General features: G+C 53.0%; 1 protein-coding gene across 1 annotated transcript in view; it reads left to right on the top strand.

Moving 5' to 3' along the window:
• The first annotated feature begins 2,399 nt into the window (after positions 1-2,399).
• Positions 2,400-23,791, top strand: part of NISCH (nischarin) — a 31,931-nt gene continuing 10,539 nt past the window's right edge. The window contains exons 1-13 of the mRNA XM_061574331.1: positions 2,400-2,635; positions 7,787-7,870; positions 10,592-10,777; positions 11,697-11,745; positions 12,294-12,499; positions 13,198-13,293; positions 13,630-13,725; positions 14,569-14,730; positions 16,278-16,346; positions 17,959-18,144; positions 19,709-19,837; positions 20,246-20,945; positions 23,485-23,663. Of these exons, the coding sequence (XP_061430315.1) occupies positions 2,558-2,635; positions 7,787-7,870; positions 10,592-10,777; positions 11,697-11,745; positions 12,294-12,499; positions 13,198-13,293; positions 13,630-13,725; positions 14,569-14,730; positions 16,278-16,346; positions 17,959-18,144; positions 19,709-19,837; positions 20,246-20,945; positions 23,485-23,663 (2,220 nt within the window). The 5' untranslated portion in view covers positions 2,400-2,557. The remainder of the gene's footprint in view (positions 2,636-7,786; positions 7,871-10,591; positions 10,778-11,696; positions 11,746-12,293; positions 12,500-13,197; positions 13,294-13,629; positions 13,726-14,568; positions 14,731-16,277; positions 16,347-17,958; positions 18,145-19,708; positions 19,838-20,245; positions 20,946-23,484; positions 23,664-23,791) is intronic.

Below are 23,791 nucleotides of genomic sequence, written 5' to 3'. Positions count from 1 at the left end.
ATTACCTGCTGGATCTCCTCTCTGTTTCAAAGAACAAATTTGACCTAAGGTCTACACTCATTTACCAGCTTCACATTCCCTATTGCCGTACATATACTGGAGGAAGGGCCTTTGCTATTGATGCCTCCAGGGTCTGGAATGCTGTTGCCAATAAATTGAAACTTGAGTCACTACCTATGAGATCTTCACTCAAAACTGCTCTAGAGGAGTTGTACACCCCTAGCTGCCAGTGCTATTCAGTGGCCTAAAATACAATGTTTCGCTCCGGATGATCGCTATAAAGTATGACCTGTGTTTTGATTTAGTGTGCTGATTTTAAAGGTGCATTGAAAAATTATAATACTCCGATTGATGCTCCTGCTGTTGTGGAGTGACTCATGCAGCCAGCTATGGCTGCAGAGTTTGGTAATACATGTTGTTTATGCCATTTATTGTGAAAATTCCGTCACAGTTCTTATGATCACTGTTTAATTGCTTTCATGGCTTTATTTTGGTGATTTCGAAAAGTGTATTGGTTTCGCCATGTTTGTTTGTTGTAGTACAGGGTTAGACTGATGGCCTTAATCTAAGTTGTCTTATGGTTGTTGTTGGTTGTTTGACTTGCATCCCACTGGGATTTTTGCACACAGCGTTGGTGTACGGTGTTTTTTCTGCAATATTTTGCTGTCTTTAATTAGATTTTTTGTTTGCACTCAGTTGCGGTTGCACCCGATTCAAGAGCCGAATGGCTCACAGGGCTATACCTAATACATGAACTTGAACTTGTCCGTGTTTGGGTTTAAGGTAGGGTAACATAAAATATATAACCATATATATTTCCCACATGCCTTTGAGTTTGCGGATAACGGAATTTCTAATTGCAGCTAGTTTCAAGAACATAATCCACCGTCGATGGGCGAGGTTTGTGTGTGTTCATCAGATGCAACAATACACTCGTTTAAGCCTCCTCCACCCGAGACCGCTTCGTTCTTTACACTGACGCTCTCCCCCGCAGCAAAAAAAAAATCGACCGTGAAAATAGAAATCTCGCACGTCCGAGAAAGCTGTCACGCAAAGTGCTGCGAGCCACATCCGGGGTCTGGGCGGGGAAAGGCGAATCAGCGGGGTTGGCCAGAGGGCCCCCAGGACGGGAGGCCACTGCAGGTATGGGGCCGTCCATAAATGACGTCACGCACCTGGGGGGGGGGTCAGACATTTTTGACGATGTGTGACGACGTGGGGGGGGGGGGGGGGGGTTGATAAATGTGACGTCACATGAAAATGCGCAACTTTAAATAAATATAGACAACACGTTCCACTTAATTAAATTTGATAAATGTTTCTCCTACAACATCAGAGTGCAGCGCCACATTAAATACGCACCACAATGACAATAGTTTAAAGCGATTTGAAGCATGTTTTATTTTCAAAATGGAAATATGGTTTTGGGGAGGGGGGGGGCAGAGCTTTGTGACGTCATATTTGAGGGGGGATCTGACTTTTTGTGACGCCGTGTGACGAGGGGGGGGGGGGGGGGTCAAAAATCTTACAAAATCGCGTGACGTCATTTATGGACGGTCCCTTAGCCGCGCTGCTACAGACCCGCTATGGGTGGCTATTGGTGGCTATTGGTGGCCGGCTCTGCATCCACAAAACTTTAAGTTGATTCCGTCTGAACATAGCCGATGCCACCATCTGGCCAATATTCCATTCATGTCACTCACCACCTTCACCGCCTCGCTTGGGGATATTCCTTGACAAGTCTCGTTCAGTGTGCGGAATAGGTCCTGGTGGGAGGTGGGGGGAGGTGGGGGGAGGTGGGGAGAGGTGGGGGGGATGTGGGTAGAGGTGGGGGGGTGAGGGGGGGTGAGGGGGGGTGGGGGGAGGTGGGGAGAGGAGGTGGGGGTGGGGGGAGGTGGGGGGGAGGTGAGGGGGGAGGTGGGGGGGGGAGGTGGGGGGGGGAGGTGGGGGGGGAGGTGGGGGGGAGGTGGGGGAGGTGGGGGAGGTGGGGGGAGGTGGGGGGGGAGTTGAGGTGGGGGGGTGGGATGTGGGGAGAGGTGGGGGGGGGGAGGTGGGGGGGATGTGGGGTGAGGTGGGGGGGGGAGGTGGGGGGGATGTGGGGTGAGGTGGGGGGGTGAGGGGGGGTGGGGGGAGGTGGGGAGAGGAGGTGGGGGTGGGGAGAGGTGGGGGAGGTGGGGGGGGGGTGAGGGGGGAGGTGGGGGGGGTGGGGGGGGTGGGGGGGGAGTTGAGGTGGGGGGGAGGTGGGGGAATATGGGGAGAGGTGGGGGGGGGTTGTGGGGGGGGTTGTGGGGGGGGTTGTGGGGGGGGTTGTGGGGGGGGTTGTGGGGGGGGTTGTGGGGGTGGGTCGATGTTCGTCAGATCGCGCCCCCGTGTGGCCTCTCGCCGCGATCGCCCCCGGACTTGTGAACGTCGCTCCCCCGCCTCGGCCTACGCGGCCCCGGCGCGCCTTGAGATCGTCAGCTCTGAAGGGAGACGGTGTCCACCTCTGCTCGTCCTCCTCCTCCTCGGCGTCGTCGGTGTCGTGGTCGTCGACCTCTCGGCCGCGGGTGAGGAGGCGATGGCCATCGTGGCGGAGGGCGACGGCGTGGACAGAGCCGTGCGGGTGGTGGGGGCCGAGGCGGTCGACTCGTACACGGTGAGGGAGACAGCAGCAGCAACAACATCAGCAGCAGCAACATCATCAGCAGCAACATCATCAACAGCAGCAACATCAGCAACACCAACAACATCAGCAACACCAACAACATCAGCAACATCATCATAAGCAACATCATCAGCAACAACATCAGCAGCAACAACATCACAAGCAACATCATCAGCAACAACAACATAATCAGCAGCAGCATCATCATCATCAACATCATCAGCAGCATCATCAGCAGCAGCAGCATCATCAGCATTAGAAACATCAGCAGCAGCATCAGCAGCAACATCATCATCAACAGCAACATCATCAGCAGCAACATCATCAGCATCAACAGCAACATCATCAGCAGCAGCAGAAACATCATCAGCAGCAGCAGAAACAACATCGGCAACATCATCAGCATCATTAGCAGCAACAACATCATCATCACAAGCAACATCAGCAGCAAAAACATCATCAACAGCAGCAACATCACCAGAAGCTATAACCTCATCATCAGCAGCAACATCATCACAAGCAACATCAGCAGCAACAGCAACAACATCATCAGCAGCAACAACATCATCAGCAGTTATAACCTCATCAGCACCAGAATCAACATCACAAGCAGAATCATTGTCATCAGCAGAATCATCAGCAGCACTAGTGTCATCAGCAGCAGCAGAATCCTCGCTTTCACACAGCCACTCACATTAAACTCGTTACCACAGCTGTCATTGTCATCATCAACACATGTACCATCACCACCAGCACCACCACTACCATCACCACTTCACCACTACCACCACCACCATCATCATCACATCTTCACCACTACCATCACCACCACCACCATCACCACCATCACCACTACCATCACCACTTTACCACTACCACCACCACCATAGCCACCATCACCACAACCATCGCCACGACCACCATGGACAATCACCACCACGTTGGTCACCACCACCACCACACAGCAACCACGAACACCTCCACACGATCTCCCTTGTCACCACAACCACTGTCACCATCCACATTAATATATCTCCACTACAGCCAGTACCACCACCACCACCACCACGTGTGTGTGTGTTAAATCAGTGTCGCAGTGTAGGTTCCGGTGTCATTCTTGTACGTGTGGTGGTAGTGTTGTTGTTGTTAATTGCCGTCGAATTTCCTCATCTGCAAGAGAAACCAAAGGCCGAGCAGAGCCTACGCTCTTGCCTGGAATTCTGCCGCGTCAGGTGCGAGGGCCCCCCGCCAGAGCCTCGTGACACGCGGGGGGGGGGGGGGTGTTTATGGTTTTGTTTACAATGATAATCTACTTATTAAACCGCAGTACCTGGAGATAAATCCACGCGACCACGGGGAGAGAGACACGCAAACTCCAAATATACAGCAGCAGGTGTCAGGGTTGGGATCGAACCTTGGATCTCCTGTAGACCAGGCGAGGTAGTTGACATCTCCTAGCCACCGTGATGATGATGATGAGAGAGAGACACGCAAACTCCAAATATACAGCAGCAGGCGTCGGGGTTGGGATCGAACTTTGGATCTCCTGTATACCAGGCGAGGTAGTTAACATCTCCTAGCCACCGTGATGATGATGATGAGAGAGAGAGACACGCAAACTCCACATACACAGCAGCAGGCATCAGGGTCAGGATTTAACCCACGACCTCCTGGAGACCAGGCGAGGTAGTTAACATCTCCTAGCCACCGTGATGATGATGAGAGACAGAGACACGCAAACTTCAAATATACAGCAGCAGGCGTCGGGGTTGGGATCAAACGCACGACCTCCTGTACACCAGGTTAACATCTCGCTAAGTGGGATAGCACAGGAACAGCTGCACAGACGGGCTCAGAAACCCAGTTGCTGTACTGCTTCCTCGCCACCTCACAGCCCAGCGACTTTTGGAGTTTCACAAGTCTCTGCGTGAACCACCAACCCTTGCCATTCAAAGTAACGGGCATCGTGTACCACCGCTTGGTAGTCGTGGCTCGGCACAGCTGCAAGCCAACCCTGGAGGCAGTGAGGGTTGCCGGATCACGCGAATGTTGCGAAACTCCCTTCCCGTGAGCGTACAGGCGACATGCACTGTTCAAGTTCAAGTTCATTTATTAGACCATCATTGGAACCTCATTTGCCAGTAAAAAATATGATAATTGTTTTTTTACCCTTCTATCTGGCAACAAAACTGACACCTTTTTTACAAGGAGTCATGTTTACATAGACCACAATACCTGCAGTCATAATGCAAACAAAAAATATAACTCTGATAATGTGCACTGTCCTTGAAGTTAATTGGTCCACACCCGAGACAGCTTTCCTTAGAGCCTAGTCTCACATGGGTTGGACCAGATGAAGGAAAGCTGTCTCGGATGTGGACCAATCAACTTCGAGGAAAGTGCACATTATCAGAGTTATGTTTTTTGTTTGCATTATGACTGCAGGTATTGTGGTCTATGTAAACATGACTCCTTGTAAAAAAAAGATGTCAGTTTTGTTGTCAGATAGAAGGGTAAAAAACAATTATCATTTTCATTTATTAGGTATAGCCCTGTGAGCCATTCGGCTCATGAATCGGGTGCAACCGCAACAAACAAAAAACAAAAACACAAACAAAAAACATCTTAAAGTGAATGTGACTATCTGCAAACAGAAAATCCAAGAAAAGACAGCAAAATATTTCAGAAAAAACACGTACACCAACACTGTGTGCAAAAATCCCAGTGGGATGCAAGTCAAACAACCAACAACAACCACAAGACAACTTAGATTAAGGCCATCAGTCTAACTCTGTACTACAACAAACAAACATGGCCAAACCAATACTGGCTTGCCAGGAGAAGGTGGTATAGAAATTGTGGACTAATCGCCATCTGTTCCATCTGTATGGGATAGCGTTGCCCCCTTCCTGCGTGTGGGTTTTCTTTGGGTGCTCTGCTTCCCCCACGTACATAAACCCTCATTAATTGGCTGAAAACATCTTAGTTCGTTGGCATCTCTCTGTGTTGTGGATCGTGCAGGGTTGTGAGACGCGGTTTGCATGAACCATGATATTTAACGAGACAATTTTACAAGACATCCTCATTCAATCAGGAGACCCCGTGTAGAGCAAGCAACCTGGTACATTGGCAGCATTCCTAATGTGCACTTTGTACCCTTTCCCGTTGCAATGACATACGTGTACGATTCCAAAACGGAACCGGAATAAAGAGTTAAATAACTTTACCGGTACTAAGGCTCCCACAAGGCCGTGCGGGAGGGCATGTGGCAGAGGTTGGCGCCAGCTATCGCAGAGTGCGGTCGTGTCGCTACAGTTCTCTGCGGTGAAAACAACGTTTTTAAAAACAACGGCGCTACGCCTCTCTTAATAAAAACGTTCCTTCGGAGTGGGCAGGTAGGAACTTGGTTGGACAGCGCATTCGTGCACGACAGACAAATATGCACGACAGACAGACAAATAATCCCTGGTGGGCAGTGTGGAACCTGTTGTTCCTACCTGTATTAATATTGAGCCGCTTGCGTGCTGCGAGATTCGGCGGTGGACGGGACACCCACCCTGCAACTTGCAGCCGCCCAAAAGAAGAGCCTCTCGTTTTCAATTTACCCAAGAAGCAATGTTCTGTGCTGAACCGAATCGGATGCGGCTACCTCCTGCACCGATGGAAAGTTATAATCGCCCGCAGTGCGACTGCGGTCACCAATCTCGAACCACGGGACCACATAGTAACGCCACTGCCTATGGGTCTCTATGAGTCGTCAGGTCTCTGTGTCGGAAGTTTATGAATATCACACGTGATTCTATGGACGTCTATGGGAGTCCGTGGATCTCATTGTCAGTCTATGTGAGTCTATACCTGAAACCATGGACCACATTGTGAAATCACTCTCAATTTCAATCATTCGCAGGCAAAAATTAAGATAGTATCAGGTAGTGAATGTTAATGTCTCACAGTTTGAAGAAAGAAGTCCTAAGTCCGCAGAACTCACTCTCTTGGCTTGGACAGTAAACCATATCAATCATATGCTAAATTCCTCTTGATATGCAAATTATTTTGTCAAGGCGCTCTTCCCCCTTCAACCCAGCTTAAATATACGCTGCCAAGCCTGTTGGTGTTCATTCAGACGCTGTCTTTCCGACAGACCTGTTCTTCACCTGAGGACGGCTGCTTGCGTTGTGGCCGAAACGTCGTGAGAATTATTTTCTTATGTTTTATTTTTATTATTTTATTATTTCCCTTCTACGTGACTTTACCGAAAGAACCAAGAAGATATCAATCATTGCCAGGCTTAGTGTCTGGGCTTGACTCGTTAGATATAAACGTGGGGTCAGAATTCACAAGTTCGCCTTTTCTTTCACTGTCATCATTTTTCCGTCACTGTGTTTGCAGAGAAGTGCTCACTTGACTGAGCGTCAAGTCAACCTTACAGGGCAACGGAGGTGGTCGTGTGCACAGGAATGGACAGTGGCGTGTCTGAGTGCCGGCTAATGTTTGACTCCTCTCGCTGATGTTAATGATTGTCAATCCATTGCCGTCCGATGTTTTCCCCATGCCAGTCATGGGGTTGTTCGACCATGCTTGACCATACTGGTCAGTGCGGATTGGTGGTGGGGAGCATAGAAGTGCAGTGCAATAATGGGAGTGCCGTATTTATGGTGGGCTCCCGAACAAGCACCGTCCAGGTTTAAACCCCCCTGCTTAGCTTCTGAGACTGACTGAAGTGTGGGTCCATCCAGGGAGATTTGGTTCAAGTATGTGTGTATACATCTGGTATATCTATCTATTACCTATATATATGGGTGTGTGTAGATATGTGTCAAGTAGTGGTTGTGCAGTGGTTACCGCGCTGCGCTATAAACTCGGCGCCTCGAGTTCGATTCCCGCTCATGACCACCACCAGTGACGATTATCTGAACCAATCCTGGGCCTCCCCGAGGTAAACTCAAGACACAAATGAGTACCTGGTGCGGCGTGTAAATGCCGCCATCTGGGGAGACAAAGGCGAACGGGCGCGGTGCTGGCCACCCACCCCCACGTGTGCCGTGCCGGCCTTCATAACTCACTAATGGCACTTGCCCCGAAAGTCTGTTAAGACTTCACAGGGCTGGGGATGATCTTCGTCTTTGTGTGTCTTGCCTCCAGGTTTACATCATAGAGGTGCGGGTCGGAAGACACCATTGGACCGTAAAACATCGCTACAGCGCCTTCCACGATCTCCACGAGCGAGTGAGTGTGCGCCTACCACTGTCCTGTCCCACAATGCCAGTGGTAAGAAGTTGTCGTCGTCATCATCATCATCATCGTAATCATCAGCCATGGTCTGTGCACTGCCAAATTAAGGCTTGCCGAGTCAGTCGTGGGGGCCGTTTGGCCTGTTTGGCCATCCTTCACCGCGGCTGGTGATTGCGGGTTCTTGAAAGTGGGGAGCATAGACGTGGAAGCATAGTACAGTGGAACAATGGATTTTTGCTGTTCTTTCTGTTTGTATGCATGGTGGTTCCCCCGCTCACCAGAACTGTGCAGGATCAACCCTACTTCACCATCATCATCATCATCAATCACGATCCATGGGCAGATAGCCCGTGCGTGTCAACCTTGCTTAGCTTCTGAGATGTGTTGAGATCCGGGTGCATTGTGGGTGATGCCGGGTGGACGAAGGTCGAACGACGGGTGGCAGCAGGACGGCGGCTTGGCTCTCGCGCGTTTGCCAAATTGCTACGGAGTGACCGCTCTGATAATTATCACAGTGGGTGCAGTGACGACATTCAGTTTTATTTCAGTTTCATTGATTTGGTATAGCCCTTTGAGCCATTCGGCTCTTGAATCGGGTGCAACCGCAACAAACAAAACAAAAACATGAGCAAAAAACATCTTGAAGTGACTATGTGCAAACAGAAAAATACAGGAAAAAACTGCAAAGTCTTCCAGAAAAAGCACCGTACACCAACACTGTGCAAAAATCCCAGTGGGATGCAAGTCAAACAACAACAACAACAATCACAAGACAACTTAGATTAAAGCCATTATTCTAACTCCGTACTACAACAAACAAACATGGCCAAACCAAAAAAGTTTTCGAAATCACCAAAATAAGGCTATAAGCAATGTAACAGTGATCTTAGGAACATTCATACGTGACGTCCGCTTCACGGTGGACTTTTAAAGATCCCACGACGTGATGGTTTTCCCTTTTATACAACATCTTAAGTAAGTTAGCCGGATGGAGGGCTGGGAGATGGGGACTGAGGATGAGGGGTGTAACACCCCACGGGTTATAACGGAGCCGGACTCGGAGGGGTTGAAGGAAAACTCGCTCGTCCGGGTCGCCTCCCGTGTTTTTTTAAAATCCTTTATATTAAGTTCACTTGCTTGCTTGCTTGCGTGCAAATCTTTCAGTCGTTTTTTAACTCACTTCCCGTGATCCAATCGAGCCGACATTTTGCACACAGACTCGTTGTGCGTGACAATTTATTTTCGTGAACATTTTTTTTCCAAAATTTTACACTTTTTAGGAAAAAAAAAATTATATTTAATTATCAATTGCTTAATTGTGGCAGGCAATCATCTGACCCATAGGTGGCAGCCATCTCAAGCCAGAGGACGAGAGGACTCTAGCCGCCACGCATATAAAGGATTTATAGTGAAAAACTTTGTTTTTACGGGTTAATTTTTTTATAACTAGCTTGACTACCCGGCTTCGCCCGAGACTTGGATTCTTGTCTTGTTTTAACACACGGCCTACGTGGAGGGTGGGGGGGATGCGTGACGTCAGCAGGCACACTGCTTGCCGCTGCCGCATGCGGGTGACGTCACAGATGTGACGTCACCGCTCACTTGCCGTGCAAAATATATCCATTATTGCGCCCCCCCCCCCAAAATACAAAAGTCTATTTTTAGACTTTTTGCATCGTGTACAGTCTGGAAACTACCCACATGCCAAATTTCAAGTTTTTTGCATGTTGGAAAGTATGACAAACATTTCGAACATACACACATTCACACATTTCCCTTTTATATATATAGATAGGCGCTGTTTCGATTATTTCCCTCCCTCCCCTTGTCAACCCCTCTCCCTTACAAAAAAATGTGGGGCCCCATCTGTTTTGGGGCAGGAGGTATGCTCCCCCCCATCTTTCCATCCCCCGCTGTTCATCACCGGTGTAGTTTATGCCGACGGTGTGCGGCGTGTGCGTGAGTCACATTGTGATGTAACGGGGCCTGCGCATCGCCTCGATGGAAAAAATTATAATTTAAAAAGATCCCGTGACGTAATTCGCAAGAGTCGGCTGACCTGTGCCAGCGTCACCGTGGGATATTATTTATATATTTATTTATATATTTATATAGCAGTCGCCTCCTACTGGCGACGCGCCTTGGCCCCCCAGTCTCTCTGAGTTCTGGCCTGGTTCAACAAAACGAAACTTTATACTCCCCGAGCAAGTTCCTCACCCTGGTTTACAAAACTTGCGCACCTTCTCGCCCCAACGTATCTCGCTTCACCTCGTTTCACTCTGCACTCCTCCTCGCCCTCTCCGTTCACAACCCGAGCTGCAGTCTTTCTCTCTCACCTCCCGTCCCCATCGCTAACTCCGTCCCTCTTCACAACTTCCCGACCAATCCGTCGCACTCACTCATCATTAACCACTCATTGTCACTCTCATCATCGTTGATTTCACGCATCGTCATATTCGTCACGCACGACCATCACCTCCCATGAACTCATCTCATCTCATCGCACTATTCCGCTGTGCAAATGAGCAATTAAGGCGCTACGTGAATTAAAATAACATAAGAGCTGCAAATCGCACAGTGCTTTCGCGGAAGAGTAGGCCAAAAATATCCACTCTGTGTGCCCTTCCAGCATCAGCAGCGGCTTGAGGAAGAGATTGCAGGGCTGCGCCTTTATCTTTGACCTCGTTGACCCCCCCCTCCCTCGGTCACCCTCAGCTGGTTCTGCAGAAGCAGGTGGAGCGTGCCCTGCTGCCGCCCAAGAGGATTCTGGGTAAGAACTCGCGAGCGCTGGTTGCTAGGCGACAGCGGGAGCTGGAGCAGTACCTGCAGGCCCTGCTGGAGGTGCGGAGGGGGCGACCTCTCCCCCCGGCACTCGCCACCTTCCTGCACTTCCACTTCTACGTGAGTGACCCCCCCCCTTCTCCGCCCCCTCACACCTCGTGTGCCGTGCCGGCCTTCATAGGTGCTGCACGCTAACAGCACTTGCCACAACGGTCTGTTAAGGCTACACGGGGGATCTTTGTCTTGCAGAGGTTCATGGTTATTTCTGTACATCTGTAATGGGGGGGGGGGGGGACGATAACTCGCGTCAAGTTAAACTGATGCATCTTGGGTATAAAGTTGTGTGGCGATTAGGGACTCGCCCCTTTGAAAACCGGCCACATTGATCAGCGGGCTGTCCAAAACTTGAAGAGATGAACCAGAGCTAAAAGAAGTACTGTTTTGCAAGTTGAGCGTGCCCTGCTCCAACCCAAGAGGATGCTGGGTAAGGACTTTAAGGGAGCTGGTCACTAGACGACGGCGGGTTTTGGCCCGACGACTTCCCGCCGGTTTCCGTGCCGCTAATAGAATACTTCCAAAGGCAAACGCTCGTTCGAGAGCGTTACGTGAGCCACGCTTAAATGTCGATTTAAAGCTTTCGTGACTGCAGGGATTCATCTTCTTGGTTCTTTTGGTAAAGTCACGTAGAAGGGAAATAATAAAATAATAAAAATAAAACATAATAAAATACAATTCTCACGACGTTTCAGCCACAACGCAAGCAGCCGTCCTCAGGTGAAGAACAGGTCTGTCGGAAAGACAGCGTCTGAATGAACAAGACCTGAATGAACAAGACCTGTTCTTTACCTGAGGACGGCTGCTTGCGTTGTGGCCGAAACGTCGTGAGAATTGTATTTTATTATGTTTCATTTTTATTATTTTATTATTTCCCTTCTACGTGACTGTACCGAAAGAACCAAGAAGATGAGCCAGGCTTGTGCGTGAATGCATCTTTCCTGATCGCCCTCAACCCTCACCCCCGGCACGGTTATCTCTGCAGGAGGTGAACGGGATCACGGCGAGTTTGGCGGAGGAGCTCTTCGCTACAGGTATCGGCAGCGCTCGCTCACGGCCAACACCGGTGGCGATTGTCTGAACTTGCTCCTGGGCCTCCCCTAGGTCAACTCGGCCTCAACTGAGTACCTGGTGCGGTGTGTAAGAACGTCGTCACTGGGAAGACAAAGGCGGCCGGACGTGATGCTGGCCTCGTGTGCCGTGCCGGCCTTCATAGGTACTTGCTAGCAGCACTTGCCCCAACAGCCTCCTAAGGCTATACGGGAGATCATTGTCTTTGTGTGAGCATCTAGTGCAGTGGGGAGCGGTGGTGCAGCGGTTAGCGCGCTGCGCTATGAACCCAGCGACCCGAGTTCAATTCCCGCTCACGGCCAACACCAGTGACGATTATCTGAATCAGGTTTAGGGCCTCCCCTAGGTCGACTCAGACTTAAATGAGTACCCGGTGCGGTGTGTAAACATCACCACTGGGGCGACAAAGGCGGCAGGGCGTGGCGCTGGCCACCCACCTCCGCGCGCGCCTCACTAACAGCACTTGCCCCTACAGTCTGTTGAGGCTACGCGGGGGATCTTTGTGTGGCAGGGGAGGAGGTGCTGGCGGGGGGAGAGGCGTTCAGCCTCACGCCGCTGCAGCTGCACGCCATCACGTGTCGCCTGCGCCTCTCCGAGCCCCACCTCGCCGCCACGGGCCCCCCAGAGCCCGCCGGGGGTCCTCCGTCCCTGCCGCTCGACGCTCGCCGGGACCTGGCGCACGTCTTGGACTTTGCGTGCCGACTCAAGTACCTCAAGGTGACTCATCGTGTTGTCGCAGAGGTTCGCGGTTTGAATCCGGCAGGCCGCGCTGGTTAATACTATTTTTTGTTTTTAAACAGGTAAGGCCCGCCAAGCTATGTAGCTCGTTTTCAGAAGCGACCTGTCCACAACTTAATGGCTTATTGCATAGAAACGTATAGCAGAGAAATACTCCAAACGTGTGATGTTGATTTCTAAATGCGGATGGAAAAAAAACGGAGGATCCTTGAGAAAAATCCACACGATCACTGGGAGAGAGACGTGCAAACTCCAAATATACAGGCGTCGGGGTTGGGATCGAACCCACGACCTTCTGTAAACCAGGCGAGGTAGTTAACATCTAAATGCATGTTGATTCTAAAGGGGAAAACCTGCAGTGTGTGTGTGCGTGCCACCCGCTTAACGGTGGTCGCTAAAGAACCTGTGACGTCATTCGAACGAGAGGATGCCAAGGTTGCGTGGCAGCGTCACGGTCCACCTTGGACCAAATTCGACAAACTACGCCGCAAATTTTACTTGGTTCAGAAACACGTGGCAATCATCGCGGCCTACTGGAAACAAAATGATCATTGCCCTCCCCATATCTCCTCTTCCAAGGGAGATCCTGAGGACAAACGCACGGCAGAAAGCGTTACAGAACGGATGCGAATGCATGATTTTTTATTTTTTTGATACGTGAACCCTGCCGCCCACAGATATGCGGTCGCCCAGACGGTGTTGGCAGCAGCAACATTGAGGAATGCCGGCTGCCCTTTGACCTGTCGCTCTTCCGTTCACTGCACCATGTAGAGGTGTGTGCACAGCGCCTAACCACTCCACAGCCCCACCACGAGCATGCCAACACACCCACCACGTTACCACACCTCTCACATACCAACACACCACACCAACACATCACCCCACTCACACACCGCTGCCTGCGCCGACACACCACCACACTGGCAAACCACCACATGACTGCATTACCACACCACCAGAGCATGCTCTTACTAGGCTGTGCCACTCGATTTGGGATGCGCCGATGTGGCGTGGTAACGGTGTGTATGCTGGCGTGTTTGTGTCCGCGATGGTGGACACCTCGTGTGTATTGTATATTTTGTGTGGTGGTGGTGGTGGTTTGTACACAGATCAACCACAGCGATGCCAAGCAGGTGCAGGGCCTCGCTAATCTCAAGCCTTCCTTGGCCACCCTGGCCATGCACCACTCCACCGACAACCTGCAGGTTCGCCTGGGGTGAGGGCGGCAAGGGTAAGGGGACAGTGCGAGAAGTTATGGCAGCGCCCGGAATGGGGGCGGCATTATGAATCTGTGGGCGGCACCAAGAAATGGGGGCGGCTCCGGGAATGGTACCAGGAATGTAATCCCGGTACACCAGAAGAAAAACTAAAATAACTTTACCGGTACCGAGGCTTCCACAAGGCCGCGCGGGAGGGCCTGTGGCACAGTTTTGGCTCCGGCTATCATAGAGTTCGGGGCGGTCGTGTCGCTGCAGTTTTCTGCGGTGAGTGCAACGTGTTTAAAAACAACGGTGCTACTGCACCTCTCAAAAATAGATTGAACGCTGAGCCTCTCACGCGTTCCGGGATTCAGCGGTGAACGAGACGCCCACCACCCCGCAACTTGCAGTACGTCTCGCGACGGGAAAGGGTGAACGTATGGAGCACAGCAGAGCTCGGCTCATCCCGTGGCTGCCTTCCCGCTCCCCTGTGGTCCCTCGGGCCTCCGTGTCGCCCCCTCCCTGCGAGGGCGAGTGACGATAGGAGAGAGCTCGCTGAAGCCTCCCATGAACCACGTGACTTGTGTGTGGCCAACCCCCTCCCCTCTCCCCGGCCCCTCTGAAAACAGACGCCGCTCCGCCTCCTCCTCTGTTGCAGCTCACTTTTATTTCCTCCTTCCTGCCCTCTCTCTTCCTCCCGCCTCCCCTCCGTCAGCGAACGCTGCGCGAGTTACAAATTAAAAATCGCCGCAAAAATAAAACAACACCCGTGTCAGAAGAGCGCGAGTTGTGATGTGTTGTGTTGTGGCCCCCCCCTCCACCCCACCGCAACGCACTGCCGCCCTTTAGGATGTGCTGGAGCCGGAGGGACTGGGGCCGGGCGAGTGGGTGGTGGAGGGCGAGGGCCCCGCAGAGGGGGAGCACTTGCTGAGCGTGCAGCTCCCCCCTTGGGGGTCCCTAACCACGCTGGACCTGTCCCACAACCGCATCTCCCGCATCGACGACACGGTGGTGAGCGGCGACCGCGGCTAGACGGTGCACGGCCACTCGCCCTGTCGCGTGTGCCCGCCGGGATTCTGTCGCACCGCACGTAGCCAACCGTGCCGCTCGTGCTCGCCGTCAAGCCGAGTCCCTTCCTCGTCGCTCTGCTAGCAACTGCTGCTCACGGTCGCCACAAATACTGCTACGTGCACGTTCGGGACGGGTTTCAAGTTGCGCTTTTGCAGATGAAAGGTATTCAGATGTCGGGGATATGAGCGGCAGGGTGGCGCAGTGGTTGTGCCTCACAGCGAGAAGGGCTTGGGTTCGATTGCAGACTTTCTGTATGGAGTTGGTATGTTCTCTCCCCTGTTCTGCAGGGGTTTCCTCCCATAGTTAGAAGAAAAAGAACGCACAGTGCAACTGGTATCAGCCAAACATCCCAATGCTGAAAAACAACTTACAGATTACTCAATTGGGGTCACACGCAGCAGCAGCAGCAACATCGCTCTCGACTGCAAACACCTGGAAGGACCCTCCTGAAAACGAGGGTTGAGACTCAGCCTTCCTGAGTAAACAAGCAGAACAACAATAACAACAATAACAACGACAACAACAGAGAGGACTGTGGGAGGAACGTGTCGATGACCCAGGACAGGAATACGTGTAGAGAGAGAGAGGGGGGGTGGAATCAGGAAGGAAGGCCCCACATGAACGGGAAGAATGCCAAGAGCGAGGAGATGATTTCGTTGTTAGGAGACTTTAGTCACCGTGGCTCAAGGGGTGTGGAATCAGTCGTGCAAAAAGGCAGCAGACAGCGGGTGGGGGAGGGGGGGGGGGGCAAGATGCGTGTGTGTACCTGGAACTTGGTTTGTACCGTACGTAGGCAGTCGTGCTACCCGGAGGTGCGATGAACGGAGAAGGGAAGGGATGCTGGGATGGAAGTCCCCCAAGGCGGGGCAGAGAGGAGGGCACAGCTGAAGATGAGCAGCAGTGAGGAAGACGGAGCTCTGGGCAGGAAGGGGAGGAGGGTGGGGGGAGGAGGGGGAGGAGGAGGAGGAGGGGGGAAGGAGAAGGAGAGGGGGAGGAGGAGGAGGGGTGAAGGAGGATGGGGGAAGGAGGAGGGGGGGGAGGAGGGGGGAGGAGGAGGAGGGGGGTAGGAGGAGGAGGGGGGGGGGAGGAGGAGGAGGGGGGGGGAGGAGGAGGAGGAGGGGGGAAGGAGGAGGAGAGAGGGGAGGAGGAGGAGGGGGGGAGGAGGAGTAGGGGGGGGAAGGAGGGGGGAAGGAGGGGGGAGATGGAATGACTGTGCTAAGCTGTCTTGGAGGGGAGCGTGTTGATGATGGAGGGGGGGAAGAGAGTGAGAGCATAGCAGGGAGGATGGCGCAGAAGTGAGCTGAAACGGAGGAGGAGGAGGAGCGGCATCTGGGGAGAAGGGGAGGGGGTGGCCACACACAAATCACGTGGTTTATGGGAGGCTTCAGCTCCCTCCGAATGTCACTTTGCATTATAGAGCTTTAGGTGTCCACTGAGGTTCACAGTGATGGGCTTTGTGACCACAAATGCGCTACTTTGTGTTGCAGAAACTGATCCCCAAAGTGGAATTTCTTGACCTGAGTCACAACGCCATCACGGAGATTGCGAATCTGCAGGTTTGACGCACACCGTCACACGCAGCGCCCTGCCCGCCCCGTCTCGCCTAGGTCGACTCAGCCTTAAAACGAGTACCCAATGCTGTGCGCAAACATCGGCACCGGGGAGACAAAGGCGGCCGGGCGTGGTGCTGGCCGCCCCCTCGGTGCGACATTCCGACGTTCATGTTCACTCGCTAAGAGGACTTGCACCAACACTCTGTTACAGGCTACATGGGGGACATGATTCCTTGCAAAAGGTTTCTATTTGGTGTTCAAACATCTTAACACCTCCTGTTGTATTGACAGAAAGGGTAAAAACCGATTCTTATGTGTTCATACTTTGTCATACTTTGATAATGACAAAACATTTCCCATTTTGGGATCTTGGTCTTTTGTTACAACTTTTTTTTTAACTCAGGATGTGTAACACGCACGGTTTGTATACACCCTTGGGGACGAGAGAGATTGACTCGGAGGGAATGATTCAGAGAGAGAGAGACAGAATGATTTAGAGGAAGAACGATTCAGAGAGAGAACGATTCAGAGAGAATGAATGATTCAGAGAGAGAACGATTCAGAGAGAGAACGATTCAGAGAGAGAACGATTCAGAGAGAGAACGATTCAGAGAGAGAACGATTCAGAGAGAATGAACGATTCAGAGAGAGAACGATTCAGAGAGAATGAACGATTCAGAGAGAGAACGATTCAGAGAGAGAACGATTCAGAGAGAGAACGATTCAGAGAGAGAACGATTCAGAGAGAGAACGATTCAGAGAGAGAACGATTCAGAGAGAAAGAATGATTCAGAGAAACAGAATGATTCAGAGAGAGAGAATGATTCAGAGAGAGAACGATTCAGAGAGAAATAATGATTCAGAGAGAGAGAATGATTCAGAGAGAGAACGATTCAGAGAGAAATAATGATTCAGAGAGAGAGAGACAGAATGATTTAGAGGAAGAACGATTCAGAGAGAGAACGATTCAGAGAGAATGAATGATTCAGAGAGAGAACGATTCAGAGAGAGAACGATTCAGAGAGAGAACGATTCAGAGAGAGAACGATTCAGAGAGAAAGAATGATTCAGAGAAACAGAATGATTCAGAGAGAGAGAATGATTCAGAGAGAGAGAGACAGAATGATTTAGAGGAAGAACGATTCAGAGAGAGAACGATTCAGAGAGAGAATGATTCAGAGAAAGAGAATGATTCAGAGAGAGAGAGTGATTCAGGGAGAGAGTGATGCAGACAGAAATAATGATTCAGAGAGAGAGACAGAATGATTTAGAGACAGAATGATTTAGAGAGAGAACGATTCAGAGAGAGAGAACGATTCAGAGAGAATGAATGATTCAGAGAGGGGGAGACAGAATGATTTAGAGAGCGAGTGACAGAATGATTCAGAGGCATGCGATACACCACAAACGAGCAGATAAGGCATCAAGCCCCGACATGGACAATCACCCAAACTCTCCGTGTGGTCCTAAATTTCGATTTAAAGCTTTCGTGACTGCAGGGATTCATCTTCTTGGTTCTTTCGGTAAAGTCACGAAAGAACCAAGAAGATCGTCCTACATTGTTGATGCCTCCCCCTCCCCTCTTCCCGTGCGCCCGCTGGCTGGGCGTGAGCAGCACCTCTACAGCCTGGTGCACCTGGACTTGTCCCACAACCGTGTGGGAGCGTGCGTGCGTCTGCACGGCACCCTGGGTAACGTGCGCACGCTCAGCCTCGCCGGCAACGCCTTGCGCAACCTCGCCGGCCTCGCCAAGCTCTACTCCCTCGCAGCGCTCGACCTGTCCCACAACGGCGTCGAGCAGGTGACCGAGCCCCGGCATAGGAATGTGGAATTTGTTTGGCGATTTTTTTTTTGTTTGTTTGTTACGTTACCCAAAGGGAGATTTGATGGGCCCGCCAGGGATGTTTTTTGCTAAACCCGGAGCAGTAGGAGTAGTAGTTGGGGGAGAGCCACGTGAGTTGCTTGGGGTGGCGACGACGCAAAATCCCCGTACAGATGGGATACGGATGGAAATCAACCCCCCACCCACTTGCTGCGCTGCCACACGCTTGCAAGGCGCGACACGGCGACCGAGGCACCCGCGCCACGGGGAAGTGGGGAGGGAGTTTCACGAATGTGCGCGGGTGATCAACCAACCCACGCTGCCTCCACATCGCACCAGAGGTCGCAACCGGGTACCCGATACCCGTACCCTACCTGATACCCGGCTACCCATACCCGGCCGGGTACGGGTACCCGTTTGAGACCCTGGTGCGGCCGGGTACGGGTACGGGTAAACCGTGAGTCACTGGTGAGTAACCGTTTGTCACTCATTTCCCAATGTCTTGTCTCTTCTCACAATTCAAGTTCCTAGAATCAACCCACCCACGCCTGCAACATGGCTTCATCCCAGAGGTCGCAATCAGGTACCCGATACCCGTATCCTACCCGTACCCGGCCGGGTACGGGTAGGGTACGGGTACCCGTTTGCGACCCTGGTGCGGCCGGGTACGGGTAAGGAATCAAAACCCGTTTGCGACCTCCGCATCGCACGCAGCAGCGGCCAGAGCGCCCGCTGGTGGTGCTGCATCGCTGCACGTGTCCTGTAAGCCGGCATGTGTCCTGTAAGCCGGCACGTGTCCTGTAAGCCGGCACGTGTCCTGTAAGCCGGCACGTGTCCTGTAAGCCGGCACTGTGGAGGAGTCAGGTGGTCGGTGGACCGCGCACAGACTCATGAAACTCCCTCCCTACCCCCGTGGGCGTTTAGGTCGCCATCTTCCCAGCTTGCCGGAATGTGGCAGTACAGCAAGTGGGTTGATTTCTGTCTGTTTTGCTGCTGTACAGGGATTGAGTGTTACCCTCCCCTATAGCACCTGTGGGTTTTCTCCGGGAACTTCGCTGTCCTCCCAGATGTGTAAGCACTCGTCACGAATAGAGTGGGCCAAACAACCCGACGAAGGACCACAGAGCTCAGGCAATGACGACGTAGACGATGACGACGTAGACGTTTATGACGATAACGACGACGATGACGACGACGATGATGACGATGACGACGACGACGACGATGATGATGACGACGATGACGACGATGACGACGACGACGATGATGACTGACGACGATGATGATGCTGATGATGATGACAATAATGCTGATGACGACGACGATGACGACGACGATGATGACGATGTCGATGATGATGACGACGACGACGGCGCGGGTGGGCGGGCAAGTGGGCGGGCAAGTGGGCAGGTGGATGGCCGGGCGGGCGGGCAAGTGGGCAGGGTGTGGGCAGGTGGACGAGGGCGTCCGAGTGTGCGGGGCAGACGATGGAGGATGCGATGTGGAACTCTGTCTCACGGCCAGCGGTGGCGGCGCGTTGCAGATGGAGGAGGTGCGGCACGTCGCCCGGCTGCCCTGCCTGGAGCGGCTGTCGCTCAGCGGCAACCCGGTGTGCATCACAACGGACTACCGCACGCGGACCCTCGCGCTCGCCGGGGACCGCGCAGCTGAGGTCAGGGGTCAGGGCTCATTGCCGTTGTCCACTTTTAAATGTTGATGAAAATTTTCGTAGTTTTCTTTAGAACTGATTTTTGTGTTTCGTTTGCTGTCCTATCGCCCGCATCCTCCAATTAGCACGGTTGGCTACGTACGTACATCGCTCGTGCCACCATCGTCAGTGTTATCGTTACCACCACTATTACCGCCTCCAACACTATCATTATCGTTAGCACCACCCCCACCAGTTATAACCACTATTACCATTACTACCAACACCATTACTGCTGCACCTCCGATGAGCACGGTTGGCTACGAACGGTGCGAAAGAAGTTCAACATCCATACCACCAGCACCACCGCGATCACACTCACCACTGCTGCCACCGCTACCACCGACGCCACCGATGTGTGTCCCGCGCCAGGTGTGTCTCGATGGCGTGGCGCCGTCGCGCAAGGAGCTGGACACGGTGGAGGTCCTCAAGGCGCTGCAGAAGTCTCGCGACGCTTGCCGGCGCGGCGCCACCCCCACGGCCGCCGTGCCGGCCCACGCCGCTCCGCACGCCCCGGGGGCCCCCCACTCGGCCCCCTCCAGCGCGGACTCCTCTATTGCGGACCCCTCCGACAGGGGCAGCTATAAGAGGGGCTCCTCCAACAGGGACCCCCCCAAGACTCCCGACGCGTACAACCACAGGGCGAGCAACGCCAACGCCAACAACTCCACCGCGGGGGCGGACTCGGGCAAGGCGGCCGGTCCCGGGACGGGCGGCTCGTTGACGGACGATCGCAAAGCCGCGGTCGGCACGGGCGACCTCGCCCACCCTGCCTCGTGTCCACCCCGAAGCTCCTTCCCCGCCCAAGGCCGCCGTGATGCCGCCACCGTCGGCGTCGACGCCGCCGATGCCACGGACGCTGCCTCCCGGTGGCTGCACTCCGCTGCCCCCGATGTGCCTGCTGCTGCCCTTGCCGCCGCCGACTCTGCCCTGTGCGATGTCTACGCTGCCCCGTGCGGCGGCGTCGCTCGCGTCGCTCACGCCGCACCACCGGCCGCTGCTGCCCCCTGCCCTGCCCCGGGCAGCACCGACGGCGCCGTGACGTCGGTCGGCTCAGCCGGGAGCTGCTCAGGTGGGTGGGAGCGCATTCGCTAACCGGTTGCGCTTGTGATCGTGGTGGCGGCGGCGGCGATACTGATTGCGATAGTCGCGATGGCATCAATAGTAGTAATAGTGGCGGTTGGCAATAGTGGTGATGGTGGTGGTGTTATTTGTGGTGTTGGTGGTGACGCTGGCAGTTGTGGATGTGATAATGGTGCATGGTTGTGGTGACGTCGGTAACAGTCATATTGCTTGTTGGTGGTGGTGATACTGATAACGGTGGTGTTATATTTATTTATCTCATTTAATCAACGACCCAAAATGCCAAGCGGCTATTAGCGTTGTAACAGATATTTGAGCTTAAAGGCAGCCGCGGTGGTGTTGATGGCGCTGCTGCTGCTGCTGGTGCTGCTGCTGCTGGTAACCTTTACGCCGGAACCAGGCCCTTCGCGGCCAGAATGTTGACGGCGCGTTGTCCCCGCCGAGAGCGGGCGTCCTGTTTACTCTCCGCTCACACTTCCTCCTCTTGTTTGCCACCCTCTGGAAGGCCCCCCCCCCCCCCCCGACGACTCGTCAGGAGCTGTCATCGGAAACTCATTCCTCGGCTAATTTTCTGATTTGTAATCACGTGAAAGCGGCAACAATAGCTGCTTCAGGCCACCGGAGTTCACAATGGCCGTATCGGAGATGCTGAGTGGGCACTGCCGAGATCCAGGGATTGGGTGCAGGGCTTTTGGCGGCCCCAAACTAAGGCGATTAAACCGGCTTGCCCAGCGTAGTGGGTCCGTGGTCCCACCTTGTGTGCGTACGCCAATCAAACTGGAAAACGTTGAATTCTCTGTTGTGCTGAAGTTGAGCTGAAATTAGTGAAATAAAAAAAAATTATTTTATAATTTTATCGTTGAGTTTTTTAGTTGTTGTTGTTCCGTCATTAGTGAGCGGGGCCGAAACCGTCAACGTAGCTCGTTTGGTCGGTACCGCCTGGGATGACAAACGATACCAGCATCGACCGTGAGCCGTGATCCACCACGGCAGTGTCCACCATAGGCAGTGTCCACCACAGGCAGTGTCCACTACGCCTGATGAAGCTAGCTCTAATTACTGGCGAAATGTCGTTTTCAGATTGTAAATGTTGTGGCTTGGCTTTCTAACACACCGGTGTGCTGTACTAGTACACTACACTATACACTACACTATACACTAGCTATACCATTACACTACTATACACTACACTATTATACACTACACTATACACTACTATACACTACACTACTATACACTACACTATACACTACCATACCATTACACTACTATACACTACACTATTATACACTACACTATACACTACTATACACTACACTACTATACACTACACTATACACTACTATACCATTACACTACTATACACTACACTATACATTACTATACCACTACACTACACTATAAATTAGCGCTGTACTAGTGACAAATTGGCCACGTTCTGTTTACGTGACAACCCTTACTAGTTGGCTGTGTCGGGTGGTGGCGGGTTTAACGACACATTTATATATTTACGCGATGTAACCCAACAAAAAACCTCTATTATGCATGAGTACTTCCTAAATACTCATTTGAGAAGGAAATCACTTGGACTTTGTTTTAACGACTCTACACTGCAGGTCACAATAACACCCGCTCACTCAAGCGAACAACTCCCTCACTCCCTTACTAACCCGCTCACTCGCCCAACCACTCGCCCAACCACTCGCCCACTCGCCCAACCACTCGCTCACTCGCCCAACCACTCGCTCACTCGCCCAACCACTCGCCCAACCACTCGCTCACTCGCCCAACCACTCGCCACTCGCCCAACCACTCGCCCACTCGCCCAACCACTCGCCCACTCGCCCAACCACTCGCTCACTCGCCCAACCACTCGCTCACTCGCCCAACCACTCGCCCAACCACTCGCTCACTCGCCCAACCACTCGCTCACTCGCCCAACCACTCGCCCAACCACTCGCCCACTCGCCCAACCACTCGCTCACTCGCCCAACCACTCGCTCACTCGCCCAACCACTCGCTCACTCGCCCAACCACTCGCCCAACCACTCGCTCACTCGCCCAACCACTCGCTCAGTCGCCCAACCACTCGCCCAACCACTCGCCCACTCACCCAACCACTTGCCCACTCGCCCAACCACTCGCTCACTCGCCCAACCACTTGCCCACTCGCCCAACCACTCGCCCACTCACCACACCACAAGTCACTTCTCTCTCTGCTTCTCCCCTCGCACTGCCCCGCTCTGGAATCCACCTCCTCCCACCACCACCGTCGTCATCGCCATCATCTCTTCTTCCCCCAAGCTCTTACAGCAACGATAACCTCGCTCAGTCCAAGACACGTGTTGTCTGTTGAAACTTCAACTGTGCTGTTTGTTGCTGGCTGCTTGGCAACTTGGACCTTTTTGGGGGCACTGCGCCCACCAACCGTGATTGCTTTATGAGACCAAGTAATCTCCACGGTGCTGGTTGTCACGTGATGCAAAAGAGGAATTCGCGACAAAAACGGATATCAATTTTTTGTTCAGATCTGGTCAGCACGCCGCCCGACGACTTCCCTGGCTGCCCTGCCCCTCGCTGCCCTGCCCAGCCCAGCCCTGCCCAGTCCTGCCCATCGTACCTGCTGCCCCTGCCAGAGCCTCTTGCTATGATGGTTGCCCTCACGGGTCCCCAGCTGGACGTCTACTTCCGCACACACCTGGCGCAGGTGAGGGGCACTGCACTTCCCCCGCCACCTCTGCCCCCCCTTGCCCATCCCCCTGCCACCCCAAACCAGAGGTCGCAACCGGGTACCCGATACCCGTACCCTACCCGATACCCGACTACCCGTACCCG

Source organism: Lethenteron reissneri, chromosome 55 (assembly GCF_015708825.2).
Source record: "Lethenteron reissneri isolate LAM-NWPU_2019-01 chromosome 55, ASM1570882v1, whole genome shotgun sequence".
Taxonomy (NCBI): domain Eukaryota; kingdom Metazoa; phylum Chordata; class Hyperoartia; order Petromyzontiformes; family Petromyzontidae; genus Lethenteron; species Lethenteron reissneri.
The sequence above is the reverse complement of the archived record's forward strand: the minus strand, read 5'-3'. Positions and strand labels throughout refer to the sequence as shown.